General features: G+C 36.1%; 1 protein-coding gene across 1 annotated transcript in view; it reads left to right on the forward strand.

The window, feature by feature from the left end:
• The first annotated feature begins 2250 nt into the window (after window positions 1-2250).
• The window catches only part of kif19 (kinesin family member 19), a 36245-nt gene continuing 13253 nt past the window's right edge, over window positions 2251-25242 (forward strand). Inside the window, exons 1-2 of the mRNA XM_028476090.1 lie at window positions 2251-2855; window positions 6249-6329. Of these exons, the coding sequence (XP_028331891.1) occupies window positions 2817-2855; window positions 6249-6329 (120 nt within the window). The 5' untranslated portion in view covers window positions 2251-2816. The remainder of the gene's footprint in view (window positions 2856-6248; window positions 6330-25242) is intronic.

The following is a 25242-nucleotide window of genomic DNA, read 5'->3' on the forward strand; positions in this document are numbered from 1 at the left end:
ATAAGAGTTCCCTACATGTATATACTGTATGCTTGTAATTAACAGATGACTTCTAATAACTCATGTTAACTGTAGAAAAACTAAGCTGAAATTAAAGATTACATTATGATTAATAATCAGCATCCTACAGTAGCACCCCCAGGAATAAGAATATGTTGGATAAATGCATTTTTTTTTACATTTCTAATTGTCTGGAAACAAAACTACCTTTAAACCTCTGTAAGAAAGCTGTACAATAACTTTTTCTGTTTGTTTGTTAATGTTTGCCATTTTATACGGTTTTTTTTTTTTCTTTCTCTTTTGTTGTTTTCTCATTTTGTGTGTCCGTGTCACACAAGATCACATGTATTTTTATTTTCCTAAACGAGCCACGACTTTGTATTTTCTGTAAATTTAATACAGCTAATAAATAGTTAGGATGTCTAAAGTTTCTATCAATAACAACACAAATAATAATAATAATAGCAGTATTGGGGTTCCTGTTTGTATTGACTAACAATGACTTCCTGTAGGTGTTTATTACATGTGCCATTAATTATTATTTTTATGTGCGTGTTCCTTTTTTTGCATGTGACACCACACAAGTACTGATAATGGTGTGTAACTGGGAAGTGGAGGATTTAAATGTGAGATGAATAAACCAGCTTTGAGTACAACATGGGTCGTTCTTTTAAGGCGTACAATCTTAAACTACACTTTAAGCTTTTCAGTCACAAACTTATAAAAATAATGAAGTTGCTTCAGTTAATTTAATCTCACAAATAACTACATATGGCTCTCATCCTTTTTTTTTTTAACTGTCCTCCCTAACTCATTTTCCCTGATAATTTCCCCTCTTATAAAATCTTGCTCACTAGTCACAATATTACATTTAATAAATGTATTTTTCGGAAGAATAAAATATATTAGCATGATCAGAATGGGGAAAAAATGTAGAAATGGTATAAAGAAGAATAATATTAGATATAATGGGAACAATATAAAATAAATGTATTACATTTACATTTTTAATGCTTTTATTTTGATTTTAACTTCATACAAAAGATGTGAAAGAGTAAGTCAGTGTATTCTGTAGACAATGATATTTAGAAATATGCTGTTGTATGTTGCTCAGTGTTTTATTTGTCAACAGTAACATTTATCCAGTGTTCACCAATGATTAGCCAAATATCAAATTTACTGTATGTTTGGCATTTAATTTAATTCATTTTTTCTATTATTTATAACTGTCCCAGTTTGGACCGGTGAGAAATACTCCAACCACAGTCACTGGTCACTGGTTGTTTTGTTTCACAAAGCTTGCAGGTGCCATATCTGTCCAGCAGGTGGCAGCATAGGGCTGTACCGCTGCAGAATTTTCTTTATTTGTTCATTTGTTTCACATAAAACAAGCCATAGTCTATATAGAAATACTGTAAAACAACTGGTGAATAGTTTAGAGTTTTATGTTGCAAGACATTGATCTGCTTCTTTTTTTTTTTACACTCTTTTTTTGTGCGTGTTTCTGTATTGAATTTGATATCTTTAATTCAGTTATAGATTGGCGCAATGTGAGGTGATGATATCTGCAACTAAATCATGACTATCCATAACTCAATTTAGATATATCTACTATTTAATTCTGACTAGTCACGATTCCAAATCAAGATATCTTTAGCTCCCATTAATTAAAGATATATTTAATGACGTCACGTTTTAACTACAGTCAAAATGACGTTATAGATATATTGGACTGGAATTATCCCCAGTCAGAATGCACTTGTAGATATCTCTAAATGGAGTTATGGATATTCATAATTTAGTTGCAGTTAGATATCGATTATCGAGTTAGATGTCTTTAAATTAATTGTGGTTCAGATATCTTTAACTTTAATTGTAACTAGTCAAAATGTAATTATATTGCAGATATTTGTTATGACAGGTAGGAGGAGGGGCTAACGGTGCGCGGGTGAGACAAAAAAGGTTCAATAAGTCGTAGATTTCTTGCACAACTCTCAACAAAGACCTTGATTGTTACTTTTTTCTCTATTTCCTAAAGATTTTATCAATGATCGCAAATACAATTTGTTCTGCTAAAACTAAAATTACGTTTCTTCTTCTTCTTCTCACTCTTCTTCTTCTTCTTCTTCTTCTTCTTCTTCTTCTTCTTCTTCTCCCTCTTCTTCTTCTTCTTCTTCTTCTTCTTCTTCGGCATTTAATGCGTGACGAGGTGAAGGGCGTTTTTGGTGACGTCATTGCGGATATCTATTATATTACTGTTACAGATATCTAACTGTCAAAACTGAATTTTGAGTAGTCACAATTATGTTGTTGATATCTATAATGTTACATCCGGAAAGTCAAATGTAGCTATTTAAATGTTAAAAGGACGTTGCCATGAAGTGACGTCATTTATCCTATAGGAGGAATTACGTTGTGGACATCTGAAATGTTCATTTTGACTAGTAGGGAGAATTAAATCGTTGATATGTGTATTCCATATCCATAGTAACTATTAAATGTTAAAAGGCCATAGTCTGTCAGCAGGTGGAGTCATGGTACTGCTTCTACTCTGTGTATCATTCCACCTGCCTCTTCCTCTTCCTCTTCCTCTTCCTCCTCAGTTATCTTTTCCAGTCCCAAACCGGAAGAACCGCGGCGGAGCATCGACGCTAATTAAAGCACCGAGAACCAGCGCCTGTGGACGGTCAGTGAGCTCCGTGACTGGGAGAAGGCGACAGTGAGAACTCGTGGATGTTTTTTACCGGTGGAGAACAGGATGGTTGAGTGTCTCGGTGTTTACGGTTGAACGTCCATCACTTCCAGAGAAAGTGGCGATGAAGGAAACCGGAGAGTCTAAGGAGCAGCAACTAACCGTGAGTCATTATACTTTCTTATAATAGTGTGGCGGAAATGTGCTTAGTTCACCTGTAATACACATAAACAACTCACAAATAACTACAACAAGAAAAAGAAGAAGAAAAAAAAAATCGCATTTTTTTTTTTTTTTTTTTTTTTTTTTTTTTTTACACATGAATTGTAATTTGTTTTGAAATAATGTACAATTATTTATTTAGGAGACAATGGCGTAACGTCCCAACTGCATAAAAAAATTAATTAAATGAAAAAAAAAAAAATGCTTATTATTATTCGTATTTAATATTTAATCCTTAATTCTATAATCATCGTCTTGGTCCCCATGTTTCCTTTTTATTCTATATTTTAATCATATATGTATTTTTTATTTATATATTTATTTGTATTAGGGGTGTCCTGATCCGACATCGGATATCTGAAAAAAGCCTGAAAAAAGCTAAATAAAGAAAAAAATATCGGATATCGGATTCAAATTCCCGGTTTTTCCGATCCATTTTTTTTTTTTTTTCCAAATTCTTTTATTATTATTTTTGTTTATTTTTATTCAATTGTAGAATACTGTATATATTATGTTAAAGGTTAAAATGTATTTAACCAATTGATTAATAATAAATGGGTTAGTTTTTCTCATATCTACTGTTGCTGACTATTTTTCTCTGTTTGAGTGACATCACTTGATCAAGTCTTTTCTGACATTCCACACTACAAAATAAGTAATTATTGTTCTTTTAATTAAAGAAAAAAAAAAAAAAGCATGTATGATTCAAGCTGATCACAGATCAATATCGGTTTCGGCCGATATGCAAGGCTGCAATATTGGTATCATATTTTTATTCCCTTTATTTGATATGGACATCACAATTATTTTAATTACCCAGATGTATTGTTTTGAGCTCAGTGTTTCTTTTCACCTTAAAAAACCTCTTTAAAATGATTCTAATTATTTCTAAACTTTGACAGCATGTGCACAGATTTCTGCTTTATTTGGCATGATTTTTTTTTTAAAGTATTTTGTTGTCCTGCATAAAATGTAAATTTTGTATTTATATCATTATATTCATGCAAAGTTTGCCCATTTTATGAAAAATAGTCCATCAGTGAAAATCCTTATACGTCATCAAGTCTTGAGCAAGAATTTTATTTTTTTTTACATTTTTAAAAATTCAATATGATTTTTCCACTGTCTTACATTTATTGAGAAATTATGTTGACGTTAGTTTTTTGTCACATGATGTTTAGATGTTTGTTGTTGGTATGTTTATGGTGTTAAAACAACATTAAGGATTCCCAACCCTGAGGATATTTTAGAGACTACAAAAGAAAAATGAATATAAGCTAATTTAAACAAAATATATTGTCATTGTTTAGGGCTTATTTAAATCATTTAGACATGGATAGATAAATGATGGACCACATAATGTAAACAAAGGAAGAATTAGATTCACGTGCTATCATACCATACTTCAGAGGTACGCAACTTTTATCACAACGAGGCCACAAAAATGTGTTTGTTTAATCAGGGGGTCACATGATCAACATTCATGTCAGAATTTAGAATAATGAGTGATCTGAGCATGAATACAGGAAAGAACAAAGAGTTTTTTAAGTAATTTTGCTTGATTTTCTGTCATTCTTTGTACTTTTGTTGTCGCCGAGGTCGTTTCTGTGGTCCTTTTGTGTATTTTTCCTGTAAATTAAAATGTTTTTTGAAGTCATATTGTGTATTCAAGCTGTCATTTGGCGGTTTAGTGAGTCATTTATGTATTTCTGTTGTCGTTTTGCTAGTTTGTTAGTGCTGTGGGTTTGCCGAGTCATTTTTTCTTGTCTTTTTGTGTACTTTTGTCGTCATTTTCTGGCTGTTTTCAATGTTTTCTGAGTATATTTGTGTATTACTGTTGTTTTGTTCATTTTTGTTGTAGTTTTGTGTATTTTCTTTTGTCTTTTACTGTGTTTTCTTCTTCTCTGTATTTTTTAATGTATTCTTGCTTTTGTTTTGTGTATTTTTCTGTCATTTTGTACCTTTCAGTTTGGGGGCCTCTTTGAATTACACCGAGGGCTGCATGTGGCCCCTGGGCCACCGGTTGCCTATTCCTGCCATTGCATTAACATGGGGGAGGAAAGTTATTAGAATAACACATTCATACTCTCACAATTTAATTATTTCACTAAAAAGAATTAGAAATGGTACAATTTAAAAAATGCATGATGAGGTAAAGACTTGTTTACAGTATCTCAGATCAACTATTGAAAACTGAGTTTAAAAAAGACCCAATGTTGCTCTTAAATCCAGCGTGACACTGATAACCCATTGGTTTGATAGAAAAGGGTGTAATGATAACGCTTGTGATTATAATGTGCTGTAACTCAATTGCTCGATATTTTTTTTTTTTTTTTTTTTTTTTTTTTTTCAATTGCTCGATATTAATAATTCAACAATAAATAAACACTAAGTAGTAGAAACTAAAAATGCATCAGATCCATGTTTCTTTTGGCTAATTAATAAATATATAATAAAGCACTTAGTGAAACTCATTCTTGTGTTGTGTTATAAATTGAATTTCCCCTCACCTCACATGCACTTGGTTTTCCAAAGCCTAGCTGAATAATTAAAGCAGCCGTTTCAGTCGTCTGCTCACACTATGTTATACACATTCAGCAGTTTGAACTTCCCAAAATAATCCCAGACCTGCTTAATTAAATCAACTATTGTTATTAATTTCATATTTCTCAGCTGTAAAGGTGACTGTAAAAGTATGTAGCTCGCAACATGTTAGCCCGTTTTTTGCTACACTTGCTAGACATTAGGCCACCTGCTTTATGTCAAAAAACATCATTTTAAAATGCAGGATATTGTTTGCTTGTCTATGACGTCATATTGTGATATTCTGAAGTGCCATTTTACACGAGATTTGAAATTCAAATTATCCTGACTTTGTACGCCTGTTGTTTTACAGTGAAAATTTGTGTTTTGATTCTTAATATTGCCCCAAAATAAATATGCACCTGAGAGTATTTTCTGTGTCATGTTGCAATTTCTGCTTTATTTTTGTTAAATAAATAAATGAATAAAAACAGTTTGAGAAAAATGTCTGCTCGTGAAACAATTACAGCTGATACAAAGACATAAAATAAATTATTTATTTCATTAATCTATAATGCACGAAATGGAGAAATTCCTTCTTACATTTAGCTTTGAAATAATGGATTCAGAGTTTAAACATGTAATAAATAAATGAATGAAGCATCGACACAGTCAGTTTTTTTTTTAGCATAAATGCATGGTCATATCATGTATTTATAATGTTTATATTGATAGAAACATGATCTAGAAGCAGTATTTATCTGTGGATCAATGAAAGGCTAAAGAAGTGGGTGTTTCTTGTTGTCTGCAGGTTGCCTTGAGGATCCGCCCCCTCAGCGATGCTGAGCAGGAGGAGGGGGCCACCATTGTGGCCCACAGAGTGGACGAGCAGGTAAGGAAGCCGTGCACGTGACGGTGTGAGTGAGTGACGTGGGTTCACACAGTGAGCATGCGCTCATCTTTGTTGCCACGCCCTTGTCCCACCTCCTGCTTTGAGTCTGGACACATAAAGCATCTGAGGACCTCAGTGAAGACAGGGGCTCAGGTTTATTAGTGAACGCACGCACACACACACACGTCAGAGCTCTGTCATTGGGAGGTAAACTAGGAAAGATCATTTGAATGGTCGACTGATCAGAGGCTGCAGTTTGAATCCTAACCCCTGATTGGCTGAGATTTTATCACAGCAAGGGGCCACAAAAGTGAGAATTAATACATTAGAGAACAAAGGGATTGTTTATGTTGTCATTTTATTAAATTTACTCTTTTTTTGTGTATTGTGGTCATTTTGTCGATTTTTCTCTTATTTGGTGTGTTTCTGGAGTATTTTTATGTGTTTTTGTTGTGTTTTCAAATAATTTACTCAATGTCATTTTTGTGTGTTCATGTGGTCATTTCTTTTTGGCATTTTTCCGGTATTTTGTATATTTTACTCTCGTTTTTATGTATTTTGTTAAAAAAAAATGTAAGTCATTGTGTGTGTTTTTGTTGCCTGTGTATATTTCTCTCTAATTTTCTAAGTTTTTTGTGCATTTTTGTTTTATTTCGTGTCATTTTGTGTCATTTTTTAGTTTTTGGTGTCATTGTTGTGTATTGATGTGTTTGGTTTTTTTTGCATTTTTTGGTATTTTGTATATTTTTCTTGAATTCTTTTAAAGTAATTTTGTCTGTTTTTGTTTTCATTGCGTATATTGTACTCTCATTTTGTAAATTGTTTGTCGTCATGTGTATTTTTGTTGTTTTTGTGTATATTTTACTCATTTTGTGTATAATTTTATCATCATTTTGTATATTTTCCTCTAAGTTTAAGTTTTTTTAAGTTTTTGTTTTCCTTTTGTGTATTTTCCTGTCATTTGGGGTTTTTGGAGTAATTTTTGTGTGTTCATGTGTGTCATTTTTTCTTTCTTTCATTTTTCTGGTATTTTACTCTAATTGTGTGCATTGTGTTGATTTTGTATATTTTTTTCCAATTTTCTATGTTTTTTTTGTGCATTTTTGTTTTCCTCTTGTGTATTTTTCTGTCATTTTGTGTTTTTTGAGTCATGTGTGCATTAACTTTGAATCAATAGAATTTATCTACCGGTTTGTACGTGGAACTGGTTAATCTTATCTTATTTACCATGGCGTAGCCTTTCACCCGTCAAACAAGACTTTTTGGAGTAAATGCCTACTTAAATGCATAAAAATGAACAGCATGTTAGCACATTAGTAAATGTCAATTTGATTAATATTCATACTTGATCTTGAACTGCTGCTCTGATTTGTCCTGCACTTTTTTATTTTCACCGTCTGAAAGCTAATATCCTTTTTTCAATGACATTAGGGTGATTTCTTTCCTCCTCTGAGGCTCCGTTTTTTAAGAGCTGGACTGAATCGCTCTGTGGTTAATGAGGTCATTAAAATTCAGGATCCCTTATGGCGCCAATGGGCTGTATTTTCAAGCACCATTGGAGACCGATACACCATCAGGCCTAGTGGTTTGAACCCAGTCCCTCCTGGAGACCATTTAGCAGTAGGTGCAGTGCTGATGAAGCTGGTGCTAATGGTAATGAGCAATGAGACGGAACACCTGCTGAGGCGGCTTCACACGGACAAGACTCGCTTAAAGAAAACCTCTGGGTGTGAGTGGAGAACAGCAGCGTTCTTACAGTAGTATTTTTATGAAATAAACTTTAATAAACTGGCAACTGTTCATTATAAATATCAGAATCAGAATCAACTTTATTGACCAAGTAATGTATTGAATACACACGAGGAATTTGTCTTGGTGAACTGTGCTCTCTCTGATAGTGTAAACATTAAATAATAACAATCAACTAGAATAAAGAAAAATAAATAAAAAAAAGAAGTATAAACATAAATATAAAGAGTAGTTAGACTAATATGTGCAAACTAAATAAAATAACAAGATAATAATAATAATAGTAATAATAATAATAATAATAATGAAATAAAAATACAATAATAATAATAATAAGATAATGAAATGAAATAAAAAATACAATAATAATAATAATAAGATAATAGTGCAGTAGTGCATTGATGAGTCATAGGTCATAAGTGTTTTTTATTGCCAATTGGAGTTTTTAAATCAATACAAGGAATTCAACCCCCCATAATTATAATAATATACATGTTCGTGTAAATAAACAAAAACTAATAAACAGATAAATTATAAAAACAAGTAAATCAATATATGCTTTAAATGAATAACAACTGATACATGTATAAATACAAAAACTGAAAAATGTATAGGTTAATAAACAAACAAAAATGAATAAATGCTTTAAATAGAAAATAAGGGCAACACTTTATATTAAGGTACTGTAATAATGGTTCATTAATGCATAATAAGCACAAATTAACAGCTAATAAGCGCTTATAAGATGCTTAACATTTATAAAAACTATGTATGCTATATTAACAGATAATTAATGCTTAATAAGCACATATGATGGTAAATAAATATATAAATCAGAACATTCTATAAATAAACAAAAAAAAAATACTAGTTTCAGTTGCAGCAAAGTTTGCGTTGGAAAAATAGTGCAAACAAGCAATAAAGGTTACTCTGGAATTTTGACCAATGTGATCTAATAATCAGGGTTTTTGTTCTAATAATGATAATAATAGTGTAATCTGATTAATAAATTCCAACGGACCCATCACAAGCTTTATCATCATAACTTTACAATATATCAGAGACTGATTTTGTTTCTGATTTTTTGGCTGAAAGCTAACAGAAGCTGATGATCCCTGGTGCAAAGGTTGGACTTGTTTGTCTGCTCGGATGTGATTTAATTAATTCAGGTCTTGAAAACAACACTGGTACTCAGGTCTACCATGACATCATTAAAGCAGGCTTGGACTCGAGGGATTAGATCGTAGCAGCAGGAAGGATAGACGAGGTGCTGACACTGTCATCATCACCAGGCTTTGTTTCCAACTCATGCTCAGTGGAAACGGAAAAAGGAAAAAAAAGGAAGCATGAATTTTGTTCATCAATCTGACTATTTTTGTTTCCTACGGGTCATTCCATGTCATTTCACAAATGGCCCACGCACTTCAGTCTAAAAAAATGCATTTGTTCTGGAAGTATTCAATAGGTACACTGTACATTTTTAGTTTGATTGTCAACTGCCAGTCTTCATCAGAGGAGTTCTGCTGATCGCCTTTGATGGTTCCTTTGAAGTTTTACTTGACTTCATTGTAATAGTTCCAGCGACATTCATTTTGTTTTCTTTTTGGCGAGCAGCAGAACTCCTCTGATGAAGACTGGCAGTTAACTGTCAAAACATGTCGGGAAGACAAAATTAATATCGCTGGAACAAATTTTTTCATGCGACTTCTTCATTTTTATTTTGAACCCCAACTTTGGGTTTTTTCACCACTTGCTGATATTGAAAATCCTTGTTGTAGCTTGCCTCTGTCTTTTTGGTTTATTAGTTTTTTACTAGTAACACTTGAATTATTAAGGAAGAATTGGGAAAAAAAATACACAAGGGATCAAACTGAAACCACATGGAAGACAGACACAGAGTTGTACACAACAATGTGTGTTTGTGGACCATATGGCCCACAGGTAGCGCTCAGACAGATTAGCAGTGTGCTGCTAGCTGACTTGACTACTTGAGTTGAAGCGCTCGAGTCTTACAGTCGGCGGCAGAAAGCAGACAACTCTGAGATGGATAAGCCTGTGGAGATGAGCTCACTGGAAGAGTTTTAGCTATAGTTAAGCCTCTTGCCACCTGCTCTCCACCTCCAACCTTCCCACCCCCCAAGGAACCATTGCCACTGACTACTAGGATGAAACACCTGCTACCTGTTAGGCTTCAGGGACTTGTCTTGTCCTTGAGTGATACTACACATGTCAAATAAGGTGGAGTTTTGAATGAGTATTTATTACTGTAATATTGTATTATAAATGGTAAATTAAAATTTTGACGCACTATTTGGAAGAAAAAAAAGCAGTTAAGTGATGCAAATCAAGAAACGAGCCCAACAAGTGTTTCCTTCGACACTACAGTATATCAACTGTGCAACCTCTTTATTAGGGGTGTTCAGATGCAACTTACATATACAACTTACTGATACAATACTGATATCGCAGCCTTTAGTGTTGACCATCGATCGATATGATTTTATCACAAATCAAACATGTTTTAATTACGTTTTTGGTAGTGTTTAATGTTAAAAAAGGGTTGATCAAATCTTATTACTCAAACAGAGAACAATTGTCCACAACAGTAGGAATGAGAAAAACTGCTCCATTGATTATTAACTAATGGGTTGCATACATTGATTTTAACCTTAAACATAAGAATAATCCACAATCGAATAAAAATAAAAGCAAAATAATTTACAAAACCCTGAAAAATAACCTCAATAAAAACAGTATATTATACAGTATCAGAGAAATTAGGATCAGGCTGATATAATCCAATATTTTTTTTTTATTTTGTTGCTAATATCGGATCGAGTTAGTCTTATTCTTTATATTCTCATTTGAAACTTTTTGAGGACTTTGTTCTTTTCATTCATCCTAAAACACGTGTCAAACTCAAGGCCCGGGGGCCAAATCCGGCCTTTTTGGGCATTTAATTTGGCCTGCAGGGGAAGGCAAAAAAAAGTATTATAGTGTAAATTACAAAATAATTCAGTTGTAGATATAGCAGCCCCTCCAAATCCGCATGGATACAAATTTACAAATTTCCCATGCTTTTATCACATGATGGCAGTAATTTTAAATCTCAGCTTGATTAAAAAAAAACTTTTTTTCCAAAATCCTGCAAATTTCCTCAAATTATTTTACGAAATTAAATAATTGCTCATACTATCTAGGAAATGTAAGTAAATTTAAGTTTAAGGTCACTTAAAGCTTGGATTTTGTCTGTCTGATATACTTTACATGTACTGTATTTTAGACCTGGAAGTGCAAACTATAGGGTAAATTAATGTTGAAATATCTCTTTTTCCTGCTAAAATCTATGTCCCTCTTGAGATCAAAGTATATATGTGGCCCCTGAACGAAAATGAGTTTGACACCCCTGTCCTAAGGGTTCAAGGGTCTGCTGCCCTTATTTATTCCCCATCTAATTATGTAACCATTTAACCAGTAAAGGGTCGTGGGTGATGCGGGAGCCTTTAAGGACAGAAATGCTAACACACAGAGGCTAGCCCCTCTTGATTGTTGTTTGTACTCTGAGCTAATTAACCTGTAAGTCTCGGATCTACTACGAGGGGAAGGGAACGCACGACTTAAGAAAATCAGAGTAAAGCTATATTTAGTACCTGACTGATAAAGATGGTTGTGTATAGTAGCACGTCTGTCTGTTGTATTATATATTATATGATACGGCTTCTTTGCATGTTGACTTAATTAAACAAATTAAAGATATTGAATAAACCTTTTACCTGAATATTATACATATTTGTGTGAATTTTCATGTCAAAATTATGTTCTAGTTTTAAAAGTTTTTCATGACAGCATTAATGAGGTAAGGGCATTGAAAAAATATAGTAGACTTGTAATTATGTCATTGTCTTGTTAGGAGATGAGGTTGTTTACAACTAGCAGGTAGTGGCTTACTGAAATCCCTCAGACGTGTTAAGCATGTCTGCAGCAGGGCTGGCCTGTCAGTGGCACACTGGGGGGGAAGCTTTACGGTCAGACCTTGTCTCTATGGAGACGCCACGACAAGGTCAGGGCCATTGTTAAGTTTTGTGTTATTTTTATTGCTGGTATTCTGCCATGTACATATGGGAATGTAAGGAAAACAGCAATGAAAGAAGAGCTCAGTCAGTAACTGTTGCTTGTTGGTACAGTTGCTTTTTCACTTCTGCAGATGAATGGTTTAAAAGCAACATTCACCTATCAATGGTATAAATTCTTTGTTTTCAGATTCAAGGTTGCCCCTACTGTTTGTAGGAAGAGTAAAACAACATTCAGTTTGCACTGTGAATGAGAAATCTATTTCCGTTTCATCATTTTGTCTTGTTTAGACAGCTTTACTGGCTATCAAACTTTCATAAACAGACCAAACTTGCAAAATAGGGTTAATAGTCAACTAATGTTTTAAGCTTCAGAATCACTAAAATTGGATTGTTATGCTTGAAATCATGCAAAATCACAGAGTAAACTCATCACTAGTGGTCGGCCGAGTCATCGGCCGGCTGATTTAATCTGCCGTTTTTTGCGTGTTTTACGTGTATTGCATTGGCCAATGCGCGCTGCTGCGTTCACCGATCCGCTTTATATACAGAGCGGCTGCCACAGGCTGCTCCGTGTGGCTGGAGACAGAGGCTGCAGAGTGCAGAGCCCCTCCCCCCTAGCAGAGCGTGAAGGAAGCTCTTCAACCCCAACGGCAAGTTTTAAACTTTTAAAGCATGTTTTAACTGTTTAACTTAGCTGATTATGTTCCATGGTTCCGTGTTGTTGTCGCAGTTGTATTTAACGAGCAGCTGGCTGGAGGTTTTGCGTGTGTGTGTTTCTCTCTCCCTCCCTCTCTGCTTACAAACATTACAGCGATGTGAGAGCGCTGCGCTGAGAAGGAGAGTTTTTAAAACTTTGAGAAGCAATTTACTACTTGTTTGAATATTTATTCCTGTTTATATAGATGCAATTTAGAACAGAAAAGTTTGTTGCTTAATGTGCATCTGACATCAAGTTATTTTCCTCTTCTAATTTATGTACTGGTGTTGTGTTGAAATGGACTATTATTCATGGTTTCTTTTTATTAAAATAGCTTTTGTCAAAGCTATTTTCAGGACAAAGACGAACAGTTCTCTTTCATAATATTTCATGAGATGTCTCACTCTACTTTTTACTTCGTCTACATCATCTATTTTTTACTTGTTGTTCTACTTCACCTTTGTTAATTTCAATAAATGTTCCTTTTTCAAAAAAAATTGAGACTCGTACCATTTGTTATCATCATTGTGTAATTTTTTATGATGTAAATTGAGGGAGCAAAAGTAGTATCGTCTCCAAATATCAGCTCAAAAAATCAGCAGTCCGTATCAGTCATTGGCTAAGGCTGATGGAAAATTGGTATCAGCATCAGCCCTGAAAAAGTCATATCGGTCGATCCCTACTCATCACCACATAAACGTAATGCACCTCTATAGCTAAATAGTTTTTTGTACCAGTGCCTTTTCAGATTGGAATGCAGTCATAATCTAAACCACTTGTTCAACAAAACACATAAAAACATGCTTTAAGATGAAGCTCTGCACGCTTTTGTTTATTCGTCAAACTTTCTAGATATTAAATCATCAGTTTTCTGATTAAGAATTGCGGTAAAATGTGCTAAAACATACGGCCGGATTTTAAACAAACAGCAGAAAAAAAAAACAAAACGGTTGCTTTCTCAGTTTCAGAACGTGAATTATGTTTTTTTTCTGTCCGTTTTTCACGAATACGGAAAATCGGAGGCCCTATATAGTATAATAGAAATAGGATTGCGATAAAGCACAAGTACACTAACGTTTCACAAAAGACCTACTGAGACCAATAGAATGGCAGATACTGTCAACATTACAACTATAACCCTGACCGAAAGTAGTTCACGACTGAACTAAACTCTAAGCCATCAGGGAGCCAACACATGGCTCAGAAAACGATATTCCTGAAAAAGAAAAAAAGGTGGACAATGAAAAAACCTGAATAATCAAAATAGATTTCAGCAAACAAAGAGGATGACAAAGTGCTACAAAATTCCACTGGTTAGCATTCTGCAATCCTATTGGTTAATAGCTTTATGAATGGTTAATTCATATATGAATAGTTAATTCATATAGTCCTTCAATTACCTTTAAAGTAGTCCTAAAGCCACATTCACACTTACATTTGAACACCAATGGAACTCTTTCTTTCTAGTTTGTTGTTGTCCACTGTAAATAAGTCCCATTCGCAGTCAGGTCACACGCACGCACGCACGCACGCACGCACGCACGCACGCACGCACGCACGCACGCACGCACGCACGCACGCACGCACGCACGCACGCACGCACGCACGCACGCACGCACGCACGCACGCACGCACGCACGCACGCACGCACGCACGCACGCACGCACGCACGCACGCACGCACGCACACACACACACACACACACACACACACACACACACACACACACACACACACACACACACACACACACACACACACACACACACACACACACACACACACACACACACACACACACACACACACACACACACACACACACACACACACACACACACACACACACACACACACACAAAAACAGACTAGGCTTTTGTTTTTTTGTCCAAGTGTAACAAATTAAATGTGAGAGTATTCTTGCTGCCCAACAAACCCCTTATTGTTTACTACCATTACTATAATTATGGTCCATCTTCACTTCATTCCAATAATAGCTCAGTTAGAAATCTGAAGTAACCCAGAGAAAGAACTCCCTTTTAACCACGAGGGATCGTTTTTTACGAGTGTTTGAATAGCCTCAAGGCTAGACAAGTAAGTGAAAGCATGTACAAACAGCCATGTCCTTTAGCTTCGACAAAGCCAGCCATGGATGAGGCAGAGGCTTGAGCATTAGTCAACTGTTCTGAAGAACTGCAGAAATTATTAAGCACACAAGATCTAATCTCAAAGATGGCTTAGTTTTTTATATTAAAAACTGGGTTAGTGTGTCACCTCAAATAGACTTCTTGCCAAAACAAGTGGATAATCTTTGCTTTCCTTGATTTTTCTAAATCCTTCGACTCAGCTTTAATCGCTGTCTCTCAAGTCAAGTGTTTTGGATGTTGCAGCGCTTTTATATTACTGTTTTATTTTATATTACAAAGGCTTATATTCTCAGGTCAAAAAAATTTAAAGATTTTCAAGCTGTCAAAATTACAGCACTATTTTACATCAAAGGGCTCCAGTATTCTGTGACGGAACCTTCAAGTCTTCAAAGCTATTCATGTTAACTGATTTTTTATCACAAAGATAATCGCCAATGTGCTAAGTTCTGGTGCACCTTCATCAGAAGGTGAAAAGGTAAAAGTTCAGGTTAGGTTCCTGAACTACCTTCACTGGCTACTCTCAGTTTTTTTTCCTCGCAGCATGACATCCATCATCCTGTTAAGTAAACTCATTCTAGCTACTTGTTGCTGCAATCTCATTTATCAGTAGAGAGCTTTGTCTATAGCTTAGCTCTCTCTTTAATGCAATAGTCCAATTAGTAAGACTGCTGCTTTTGCAATGCTGACCATACACCGAAAAGCTTCATCTATTACAGTTTGACCGCAAAAATATACACATACCCTGAGAGTCAATCGAATGAGCTTTTAAAACTGAACAGGCTGATAATGAAATAAGGATTAAGGTGTCTTTAGACGCTACATGGTAAAAGAGATAGTGTCTGCTGACCTGTTCTCCATCTACCTCGGAGCGAAATGCTTGGTAAGTTCATCAAGAGTGCCATGTTCTTCTGTGATCACTTATTACCTCTTACACAAGCAGGAAGTACAGGCCATGTTGCAGTGCCGAAGATGGGCAAAAGGAGAAAACTAGTTCATTGCAACACAAATGATTTGATTTGATTACGATTGTAGGGACTGCGATTCAATTATTAACAGATTGATGCATTGCGATGCATCTTGAATCAATGCACCCAGATGCACATTTACTCGTTTCTCACCATTTCAAAGATTCCATGTATTCCACAGGATTTAGTCTTGACAGTGACTAAAACTCTGTTCACTGTGTCCTGAAATAGTGACTTACAAATACCTAATCAGAGCAAAGTACTACCAATTGTTTCAGATCAGAAAAACAAGGCGTTTCAATTAAGTTTTGTTTGTCTTGTTTTTCAAACCTGAATTTAAGTTAATACTAAATACCTGGCAGAGATTGATACCATGAATCATGAAGGATTTGGTACTGATTCCATCTCCTTAGATGCAGTACTTGGAAAAGAAATCAGTTAAGAGGTACTTTCTGAACTGTTTCTAGCTTTATTTGAAATGATTAATTAGCTTTATGCATCATGGCGAAGATCCCCAACCTTATAAGTTAATAAATGGTGGTAAGTCATTTAAATGTTGAAAATTTGCATTTGGGGATTTTTTTTTACCAGAAAGCCCATCGTCCTGGTTTTCCAACAAATCCTTTGTCCATTCATGGATTTCTGGAAAACAATGATCAGCCATAAAAAAAAATGATTATCTTAGTTGCAGAACAAGTACATAGAAGCCATCGTTAGGTAGACGACTGTAAGTGTTAAAGAACCTGCTTTTTGGCAGGAAAACAAATAACGCGTTAGGCTATTTAATGAAGTAGGCTGTATATCTGGAAAGGTCTTGCCTGAACTTACGCAGAGGAATCATCGTCTTGGTTTGGTTGGTCAATGCTTTTTTTGTTTTTATTTTTTATTTTTGGAGCTGTCAAATTCCAAATTCATGCATTCTTGTAGAAAGTATTTTTTAGGTCATTGGAAAATCTTGTTATGCCTCCAGCATTGTCACCAAGAACCTGAAAGCCACTTGCAAAACAATAGCTGCTTTATGTTTCACACAGTTGACATCTTGTATAATTTCTGCTGAGAGCAGAATAGTCTACTAAAAAGGCAGAAAATAGCTTGCTGCCAAGGACCATTATGTTATTATTGTCTTTATATGTAACCAATGGGTGTGAAGCTGCCCCAAACCTCGCGTTCATTGGATCTTTACACTGCTTGCTGCGTGTTTCTGAAAATGTATTTAAAGAGTCGTTCTTACAGGCTTTATTCTGTTCTGAATAGCTTTTATGTAGCATTCTATGTCACTCTGACCAAACTTGTCAACAAGATTAAGTTCATCTTAACTGCTTGTTTTAAACTCAACAAGCACAAGCTCTTGCAAGTCTTGCAACAGGCCTGGGTCTGTTTTAATGAGATGAATTTGTCCGCTTTTGTCGAGGTGATTAAGTTTATGATGCAAGAGAGATTTTAGGTTGGAAAATGGAACATTAGGAAAACTGAGCGCTGATTAAAAAAAAAAAAAACTATTTGTGCGTGTACATTCACACATGAATTTTTGATAGGATTATTGACGATGCATCTAGAATATTTCTTACAATGAACCAGAAATACCAGGGATTCTTACATGTAATAGAATCCTGATATGTTTATGGACCCCAGGAAGCTAATGGAAATCCAATGAACAAAAACATATACAAATACATACTAGTCTTCTTTTTGGCACTCAGTTGGTCAGGTTTAGGGTTTCAACTGTGCATACCTGCATTTCCCCATGTTGATTATTATTGCCTACCTCCAGCACGTGTTCTGCAGGTGTACTTCTCACCTAAAGATGCCCGTCTAGGGCTTCCTGCCAATTGGTGTATCAAGCAATGTATTTGGATTTGTGATGCCACTTCCTGGTGAAGCAATGGCCTGATTTATAGTCAGTTGTTTTCATTAAACATGGTATAAAAGACAGCAAAATGTCCAACATTGAGAAGAAGATTAAACCACATGATTAGTTAAATTGTGGTTAGGAAAAAAGTAGCATTTAAATGCTTACACCCCTCAAACCGAACCCATCTTAACACGCGAGTGTGAAAAGCAGTGCCCTCTTTGTCTGACTACATAATTTTGCTCAGAATACTATTAAAAAAAAAGCAAGTATAGAGCGTAATGCTGGAATGAATCAGTGCTAACACTAATTTTAAAGAATCCCATTTTGTAAATGAGTGGAATTAAACAGTATTTAGTAGCTCTTGAATAAATTTATTTCCATAGATTTTATCATTTCTGATCATCTCCCACCTGGTCATGGACCAAGACTGACCCTTGTGTTTTTAGTTCATGTAGTCAAGATCTTTTCCATCATTATGTTGATTATCATTTTTAACTAAAATAAAATAATTACAAAACCCCACATGTTTATCTTATCTTTAAAATAAATGCTGTGTACTCAAAGCTCTTGAAATAGAAGTAATCATGAGAGAGAAAGAGGTGTATTGGACTCAAATGGGCTGTAATGGAAGGGAAAGAAGATAAAAGCACAATTTTAAATCCCCATTCAAGCCGACTAGCTACCCTGCTGAAATGAAATTACAGCTCATGTCATTTGGCTTTTAAGGACAGGCAATGGTTTGCTACAGCCAGACAGATCTTTTGTAATGTCAAACCAAGAGCAGACTTTGCTATCAAATGTACACTCTCAGGTGCTTCGTGATCCAGCACACGTGCCCTATCCTGAGGAGTCCCTGAAAGGGGATATAGAGCAGCATTGTCGGGGCGCAGAGGGCAGCACCGACGGTTTCTATCAGATAACCAGCTGCAATTGTGCCACCAGGATTTTCCAGGGCTTTGGTTGCATTTGAGCAAGAGCGAGTTGAAAGGTGGCCTCGCACAGGTCACCGCTTTGACCTGATTGTGTTTTTGTTCAGTGAGTCCTCATTGGCAAGAACAGTGCTTTACGTGTTGGAACATTTGGGAGCTGTATGATAAACACTAACAGGTTTCCATGGTAACCCCAATGCCGTCGGGGCCTCTCAGGAGATCATTGAGATACATGTTCCAAACATCTCTTAATGCTGGCAACAGCTTACCTCGTAGTTTGTCCAAAAACAGACAATCTGTCGACTGACAATCAGTGAAAGCAATGCAATAAATAAAACAACAGTGTGCCAACTAATGATGGTTCTGATTCTTTTTTGTTGCAAAGTTGAACTTTTTTATGTATTCTCTTGAATTTTAAAAAATAAAAGTAACAATTTGATTGAGAACATAATTGTAATTGACTTTCTGAGGATACAAAACAATTGTAATTTAATTGTAATTGGAAAAAATGCTGGTCACGGTAAATGTGATTGAATTGTAATTGAACATGGATAATTGAAAATGTAATTGTAACTGAAAAATGTAATTGACCCCATCCCTGTTTAGGGTAACAAACGACAGCCTTCATGACACCTTATTCATGTTAATGATAGGTGTCATAATAATGACAACATAATGTCAGTCTTATGTACTGTATAAAACTAAGTATAGTCAGTGTTACCCCTTTTTTTTTTTTTTTTTTACCATTATACGTTTTAAGTGAGGAATTAACAGTAAAAGGCTGAAACCATTTCACATATATTAGGATTTTTTTGTCCCAAACTGATATACGCGTGTTCAGCATCCATAAAAAGTGGCTCATGTCGACTGCTGACTTTTGTTGCCTGCCTTGGCAGCATTTGCCGCTTGGCACATGATACTAGAGGGAGACGAGGAGAGCTAACCAGTGCCGACTGGCTTGTGAAACCACACCACAACCAGGCTTTGAATTATGGATCCGCAGTGAGAGCTTAGCAGGGCTATCATTAGTAAAACAGTCGGGGGCCAAGTCGACACTGCAGCGTTATTGATGAGTCCCGTTGGCCAGAAACTAGCAATGCTTCGTCACACCCCGCTGCCTTTTATGGTATTTAAACAACTCCATCATGCTAATTGGTTTCATGTCGGTACATAGGCAAGCTGCCGTTTGACTCCAGTGATCCTTGTTGGTGACGGCATGAATATTTTAGTAGCTTCTTTTCTTCACATGCACCATGTGTAAATTCACGCCAGTGCAATATTGTTTTCTCAATGCCCATGGTGAATTAAATTGAGTCCCGCCCAGCGCTCAAATGAAAAGTGGTTGCAAGCTTGTGATGTCCATTGTCACCTGAGACGGCCAGATGCTAAAAATGACACCAGCTTTACAGGGGCTGCAGACCAGGAAATTGCATTTGCTTGTTTGCTAATGTGGAGATGTTTGTTTTGTGTGTTTTAAAGTAAAACTGTTTCATTATTGATTTGTATTTGGTATTATAAAAATGTAAAAACACATTCAGCGTTGAGTTATTGTTAATATAATGAGCATCAAAAAACAAATTTAATAATTTCAACTGTATGGTCAGAGCTTGATTTGACACAGTTTTGCTATCAGGTACTATTTTATTTTGAATATACTTACTGTAGCAGAAATGGCAATATTGTTTTGTTTAAAAGAATTTTTTTTTTTTTTTTTAAACAAAATCAAGGCATGTTTTAATTTGGAATTTTGTTGAATTTTCACCATAAACCAGTGGGCAAAGAAAGGGAAATATCAGTTATTGTGCAAAATATGACATAATATGAAGCGATATGATGTAGTCTTCCTCCTAAAATTTAACAAATATCTATGGCATGAACCAAACCCATACAGACATGTTTTGGGACAATATCACACATTTCCCACTATAGAAAAAAAGGGGCGTAATGTGTAGCAACTTAAATCAACAGTCTTATGTCAAATCTGAATATTAAATTATGAAATATTAATAACAATTTACTCAATTAACATATAAAGCATGGTTTTTAAAAATTTCAGGGAGTTTAAAAGCCAGGAATGACATCTGATTAGAAAAACTTGATAAATCAGAAATAAAACCGGGGGAATGCTGAAATAACTCAAAAATGAATCAACTCTGAAATGGATCTGGGAATTATCACCATCAGGATCTAGACCATGCATGCTGCTGTGTTGAGTTTGGAAATTGGTTACTGTATAGCTGTACACTGAAATTTCCAAAAATAGCGACATGTTTTGGGACAAGATCGCACACTTCCCAATATTAAAAAATGTAGCCTGATGTGTAGCAACTTCAATCAACAGTCTTACCCAAAATCCTGGGTGATTTTAACGTTCAGTGCAAATACAGTGGAATATAATGAAATATTGACAGTAGTTAACTCAGTAAACATTTAAAGCATGTTTGTCATAATCTTAGGGAGTTAAGCCTGCAATGACATCTGATTAGGAAAAAAGGGAAAATTCAAAAGCAACGGAAAAGGGCAAACTGACGTGGAAATGACTTGAATTTGGGTAAACTCTGAAACAGAATTTGGAAAATTTTGAAATATTGCAAATTATCATTGTGCATGCAACTATGTTCAGTTTGGATATTGGTTGCTGTGAAGCTGTAGACTGACAATAATGCGAGCATAGCGAATAATTCAGACAGTGTGTTGAGGGATTCATTCCCACTTTTTGACAGGTTGTTTTTTAAAGTCTAGGGTGTTTGGGTGAATACGATAACTTATGTGTGGCTTTGTCTCTCACCCCGCAATCTGGCATGTTTTTTTTTATACTGTACACACAATATTATTTTTAGAAAAGCGTATTTTCTTGTTTTTAGACTAATTTTAAGAGTAAGAAACTGAAAATCCAACAAATCCTTTTCTTTTCATGCTTATCCTTATTTTTTTTCATGCTGACAGATTGAGTTATTATGCTCATGCCTCACTTCACTCTTCCTTCACAGGTTTGCTCCGAGTGCCAGATATGAAAGGTTTCTTCCTTAGTTGCTATGGGTGTGTAGCTACATGTTTCTATGCAACTGGGATACGTGCGAGATTGAACCGGTATCCATGATACTGCCAGGTGGCAGACCTAGGAAGGAACTATTTGCTCCACATTAGGTTGCTAAATGAATGCAGCAAATCTGCTCTAAAGTCCAAACTTTGGAAGGTCTTCAATGAACTCATGCCCAGAAAGCTACAGCTAGTCTCAGTGTACCGTCATTAGAGCCAGAACATTACAGTCTTCTCAGAAAACTTAAGAAAATTAGTGACGCGAAGGCTTTCCGGACAGCAGCTGGTGTGCGTGGATGCTGTTCAATGTAGCTGTGGAAGGTTCTGTAACATAATAAATGCACATGGCAGATGGGACTGGAGGCGTCATCCACACCCTTGCTCCTTAATGATTTACCTAGAGTGGCTGCATGGAGACGAAGCGGTGCATGAATGCACACATTATTTGATACCTGCAGCAGTACTAAGTTATGTAAGAGCAATGGTGCATCACAGACATAATGCCATGGAGTTAATTTGCATAGAAATGAGTCCACAGCAAGGTAATAAGTGTAATGTTCCACTGGTTTGTAGCTTTTTATCTGGTAAACCAGTTCATCCTAAAGCTCGATGTTCAACAGTCTAAAAAAACCCAAAACATAATACATATTTATTTACTATAGATTTGTGACATTATTGACCCATATTTGCCATAAAATTTAATATAATAAGTACATCGTAATTTTTCACCAATATTAAAAAAAACGGTACATGTTATTTGAGAAAACACAACACACACAAATATGGCACTTTTTCCATTACTGAAGTTGAATAAGTATTCTTATTTTACACAGATGTTTGTGGAATACATCCAGTGGGGCATCCCATTAGAAGTAGGCTTAACCTGTAATTTATTTTGAGTTATATATAATGTGATCTAAAATTAGGTGTAGCGGGGTTCTGTGTATATATAAGTTTCGGTTCATATTAGAAATTGGATAATTAGTGTTGGACAATATAAACAAAGTTATAAAACATTCCTAATTTCAACAATGTCAGCAATTGATTTGGTTTTGTAGTTTAAAATTCAGTTTTTTTAAGACATTTAAATTGTACCTGTAGTGAACTTTAATGCAAGCTCAGAAGACAGTCTGTAATACTAGAGGTTTAGTCAGGTAACCTAATGTAGTAGTGATGCACCTTTGTCATTATGGATGCACTGCCACGCACTATTGCCACCTCTGAATCACTATAACTTCTCTATATCTTTTCTCTTCTGCTACTCGGTGAAGGCAGTCGCATTCTTCTCTGCTCCCACTCTGCCCTTGCTGCTTGTTTTGTCTTTTTTCTTGTGGATCTAATAGGAGACTTTCTCTGCATTTTATCCAAAAACCTAAATTATGGAATTGGTCAGCTGGTCTCTCAATGCAATCGATCTAAACTTTTCAACAAAAAGACCGGGCAGGGGTGAGCCCGCGTGTCCTGACGGAACGTTTGTGGCCGGATACACAATGTATTCCTGGAAAAAGTAGAAGGTCGTTGTCTGTCCATGTTTTCCGTGGAAGACTTATACATGATTGGATTTATGGAAGCAGGGATGTTGCTGATTGGAGCTGGCACCTTTTTTGATCCATTGCAAAGTCTGTATTACGTTGACAGCTGTTTTGGGAAGGCTGCCAGTCATTTCTGAAAGGTGGGGCAGAGCACTCAACACTCAGACTAATGTGAGAAACCAACTCAAAAATAAGCAGGAGGCTACTTTGAAGCGTTTATGTGGAATTGAAACCAACTTGGAGAGGCTGAGTGCTCAGCTTGCAGTTTGAGGCCATAATATTGGATTTTACTGCTGGAGACCAAAGACTCAAGGTTGCCGAAATTGTGCTGGCCTGGATCGAAAACAAATCCTGATCACCATTGGCTTCCCCCACAGGACAGCCGCTTAAGGCCGCCTTCTATTTCACCGAGGATGTGTAGATTTGATGCTCCGTCCCCCTCCTCTTCCCCCATCGCCATCCTGGACTTTTGTTCTCTGTACCAGATCTACCAAGGTCGTCACACATCATCTGACTGTATCAGATGGAAAACAAAGGGTTTATCTTTCAACGCCTCCACCAGCCCTACGTCCCCCCTCCCCTTTGCAAGCTACAAAGGAGCATGTGAAGCGCCTACAGAGGCTGCACGCACGCACCCCCCAGCGGATGGCATTCTCTTCTTTTCTCCTCTCTGTTTGTGACTGTGTTTTGCCTTTGTGCACATACGCCGAGGAGGTTTTGTTCCTTTGCCAGGATGTCCGGTCTCGCTCATGCTCGATCCTGTTGCCCAAAGCGAAGCAGCAACGTGTCCCCACTGTAAATAATACTGCTAGCCACACGCTACATAATAACGTTATCGGATGTTTTAAAGCTTATCCCTGGAATCAACTACTTTTTTTTTTTGCATTTGGCCGAAAATGGCAAGTAACTTTATGGAGTTTTTTTTTAATGCATTTGCATCTCTTTAATTTATTGGAAAGACATAACTTACATGCTTATCAATAGTCTTAACATCCATTCATTCAATGACTTACATTTCTGGACTTTGTTCACATAAGGCTTTGTTTCATTCTAATTCAGTGGGGACTTCTTTATTAAAAGACTGATTTTTACTATTATTTACTAGATGTTTTTTTGTGAGATACACACTTCCACTGGACATACAGTATGTGGCCATTACAAGCTAAACATGGGAACAATGTGTGCTTTTTAGGACAGAAACAGAAATAGCACTAGCACATCCTCTTTAGTGGAAAACAAATAGAAAATACTGGGCGGAACATTCAGGCTGAGGCTTTCTGGATAACGTTTTATTAAGAGGTTTCCAGAGTCTACGTTGTTCATCACTATGGCCAAGAGCTTCCTGTAGATCTTCTAAACTTGGATACTAAGAAAAGTCCCCCTGTGTTTGGAGCTTCTTTTCTGTGAAACGTGATCAGAAGTCAAACATTATTATCAGCCATGTGTCTTGAAAAGAAGAAGGACGCCATGAAGCCTTGGCAAGAGAGAAAAGGAAAGAAAGCGGCTCTTTGTGCCCATCATAGAAAAACACTTATAAAATGTATCATGATCTCTAAGAACAATCAATTACTGCTGCTCTTCATCCCCTCCTTCCTGTTTCCCCCGTGGGCTGATTGCAGCATGCTGTAAGCTCACCATGCTCCCCGCCTTCATCCCTTGTCCTCCATTTATGAAAAGTGAAATCTCTCCTCTTGAATTTCAATTGAGAGGCTTCAAAGTGAGCGGCTCACTGGTTTGAGGAGGGGGGGGGGGTCATTCAACAAGTCGCGTGCTTCGATGCCACGGATAGCTCTCCAGGCCCACAAAGCTCAACGACTGGAAAACTCCCATAGGCCTGATGACCAACATAAAGTAACCAATAAGTCAGTGGGATTAGAGCTGGACGTTATGGAGCAAAATTCATTTATTGATATTTTTCTCAAAATGGTGA

Source organism: Gouania willdenowi, chromosome 19 (genome assembly GCF_900634775.1).
Source record: "Gouania willdenowi chromosome 19, fGouWil2.1, whole genome shotgun sequence".
NCBI lineage: Eukaryota > Metazoa > Chordata > Actinopteri > Blenniiformes > Gobiesocidae > Gouania > Gouania willdenowi.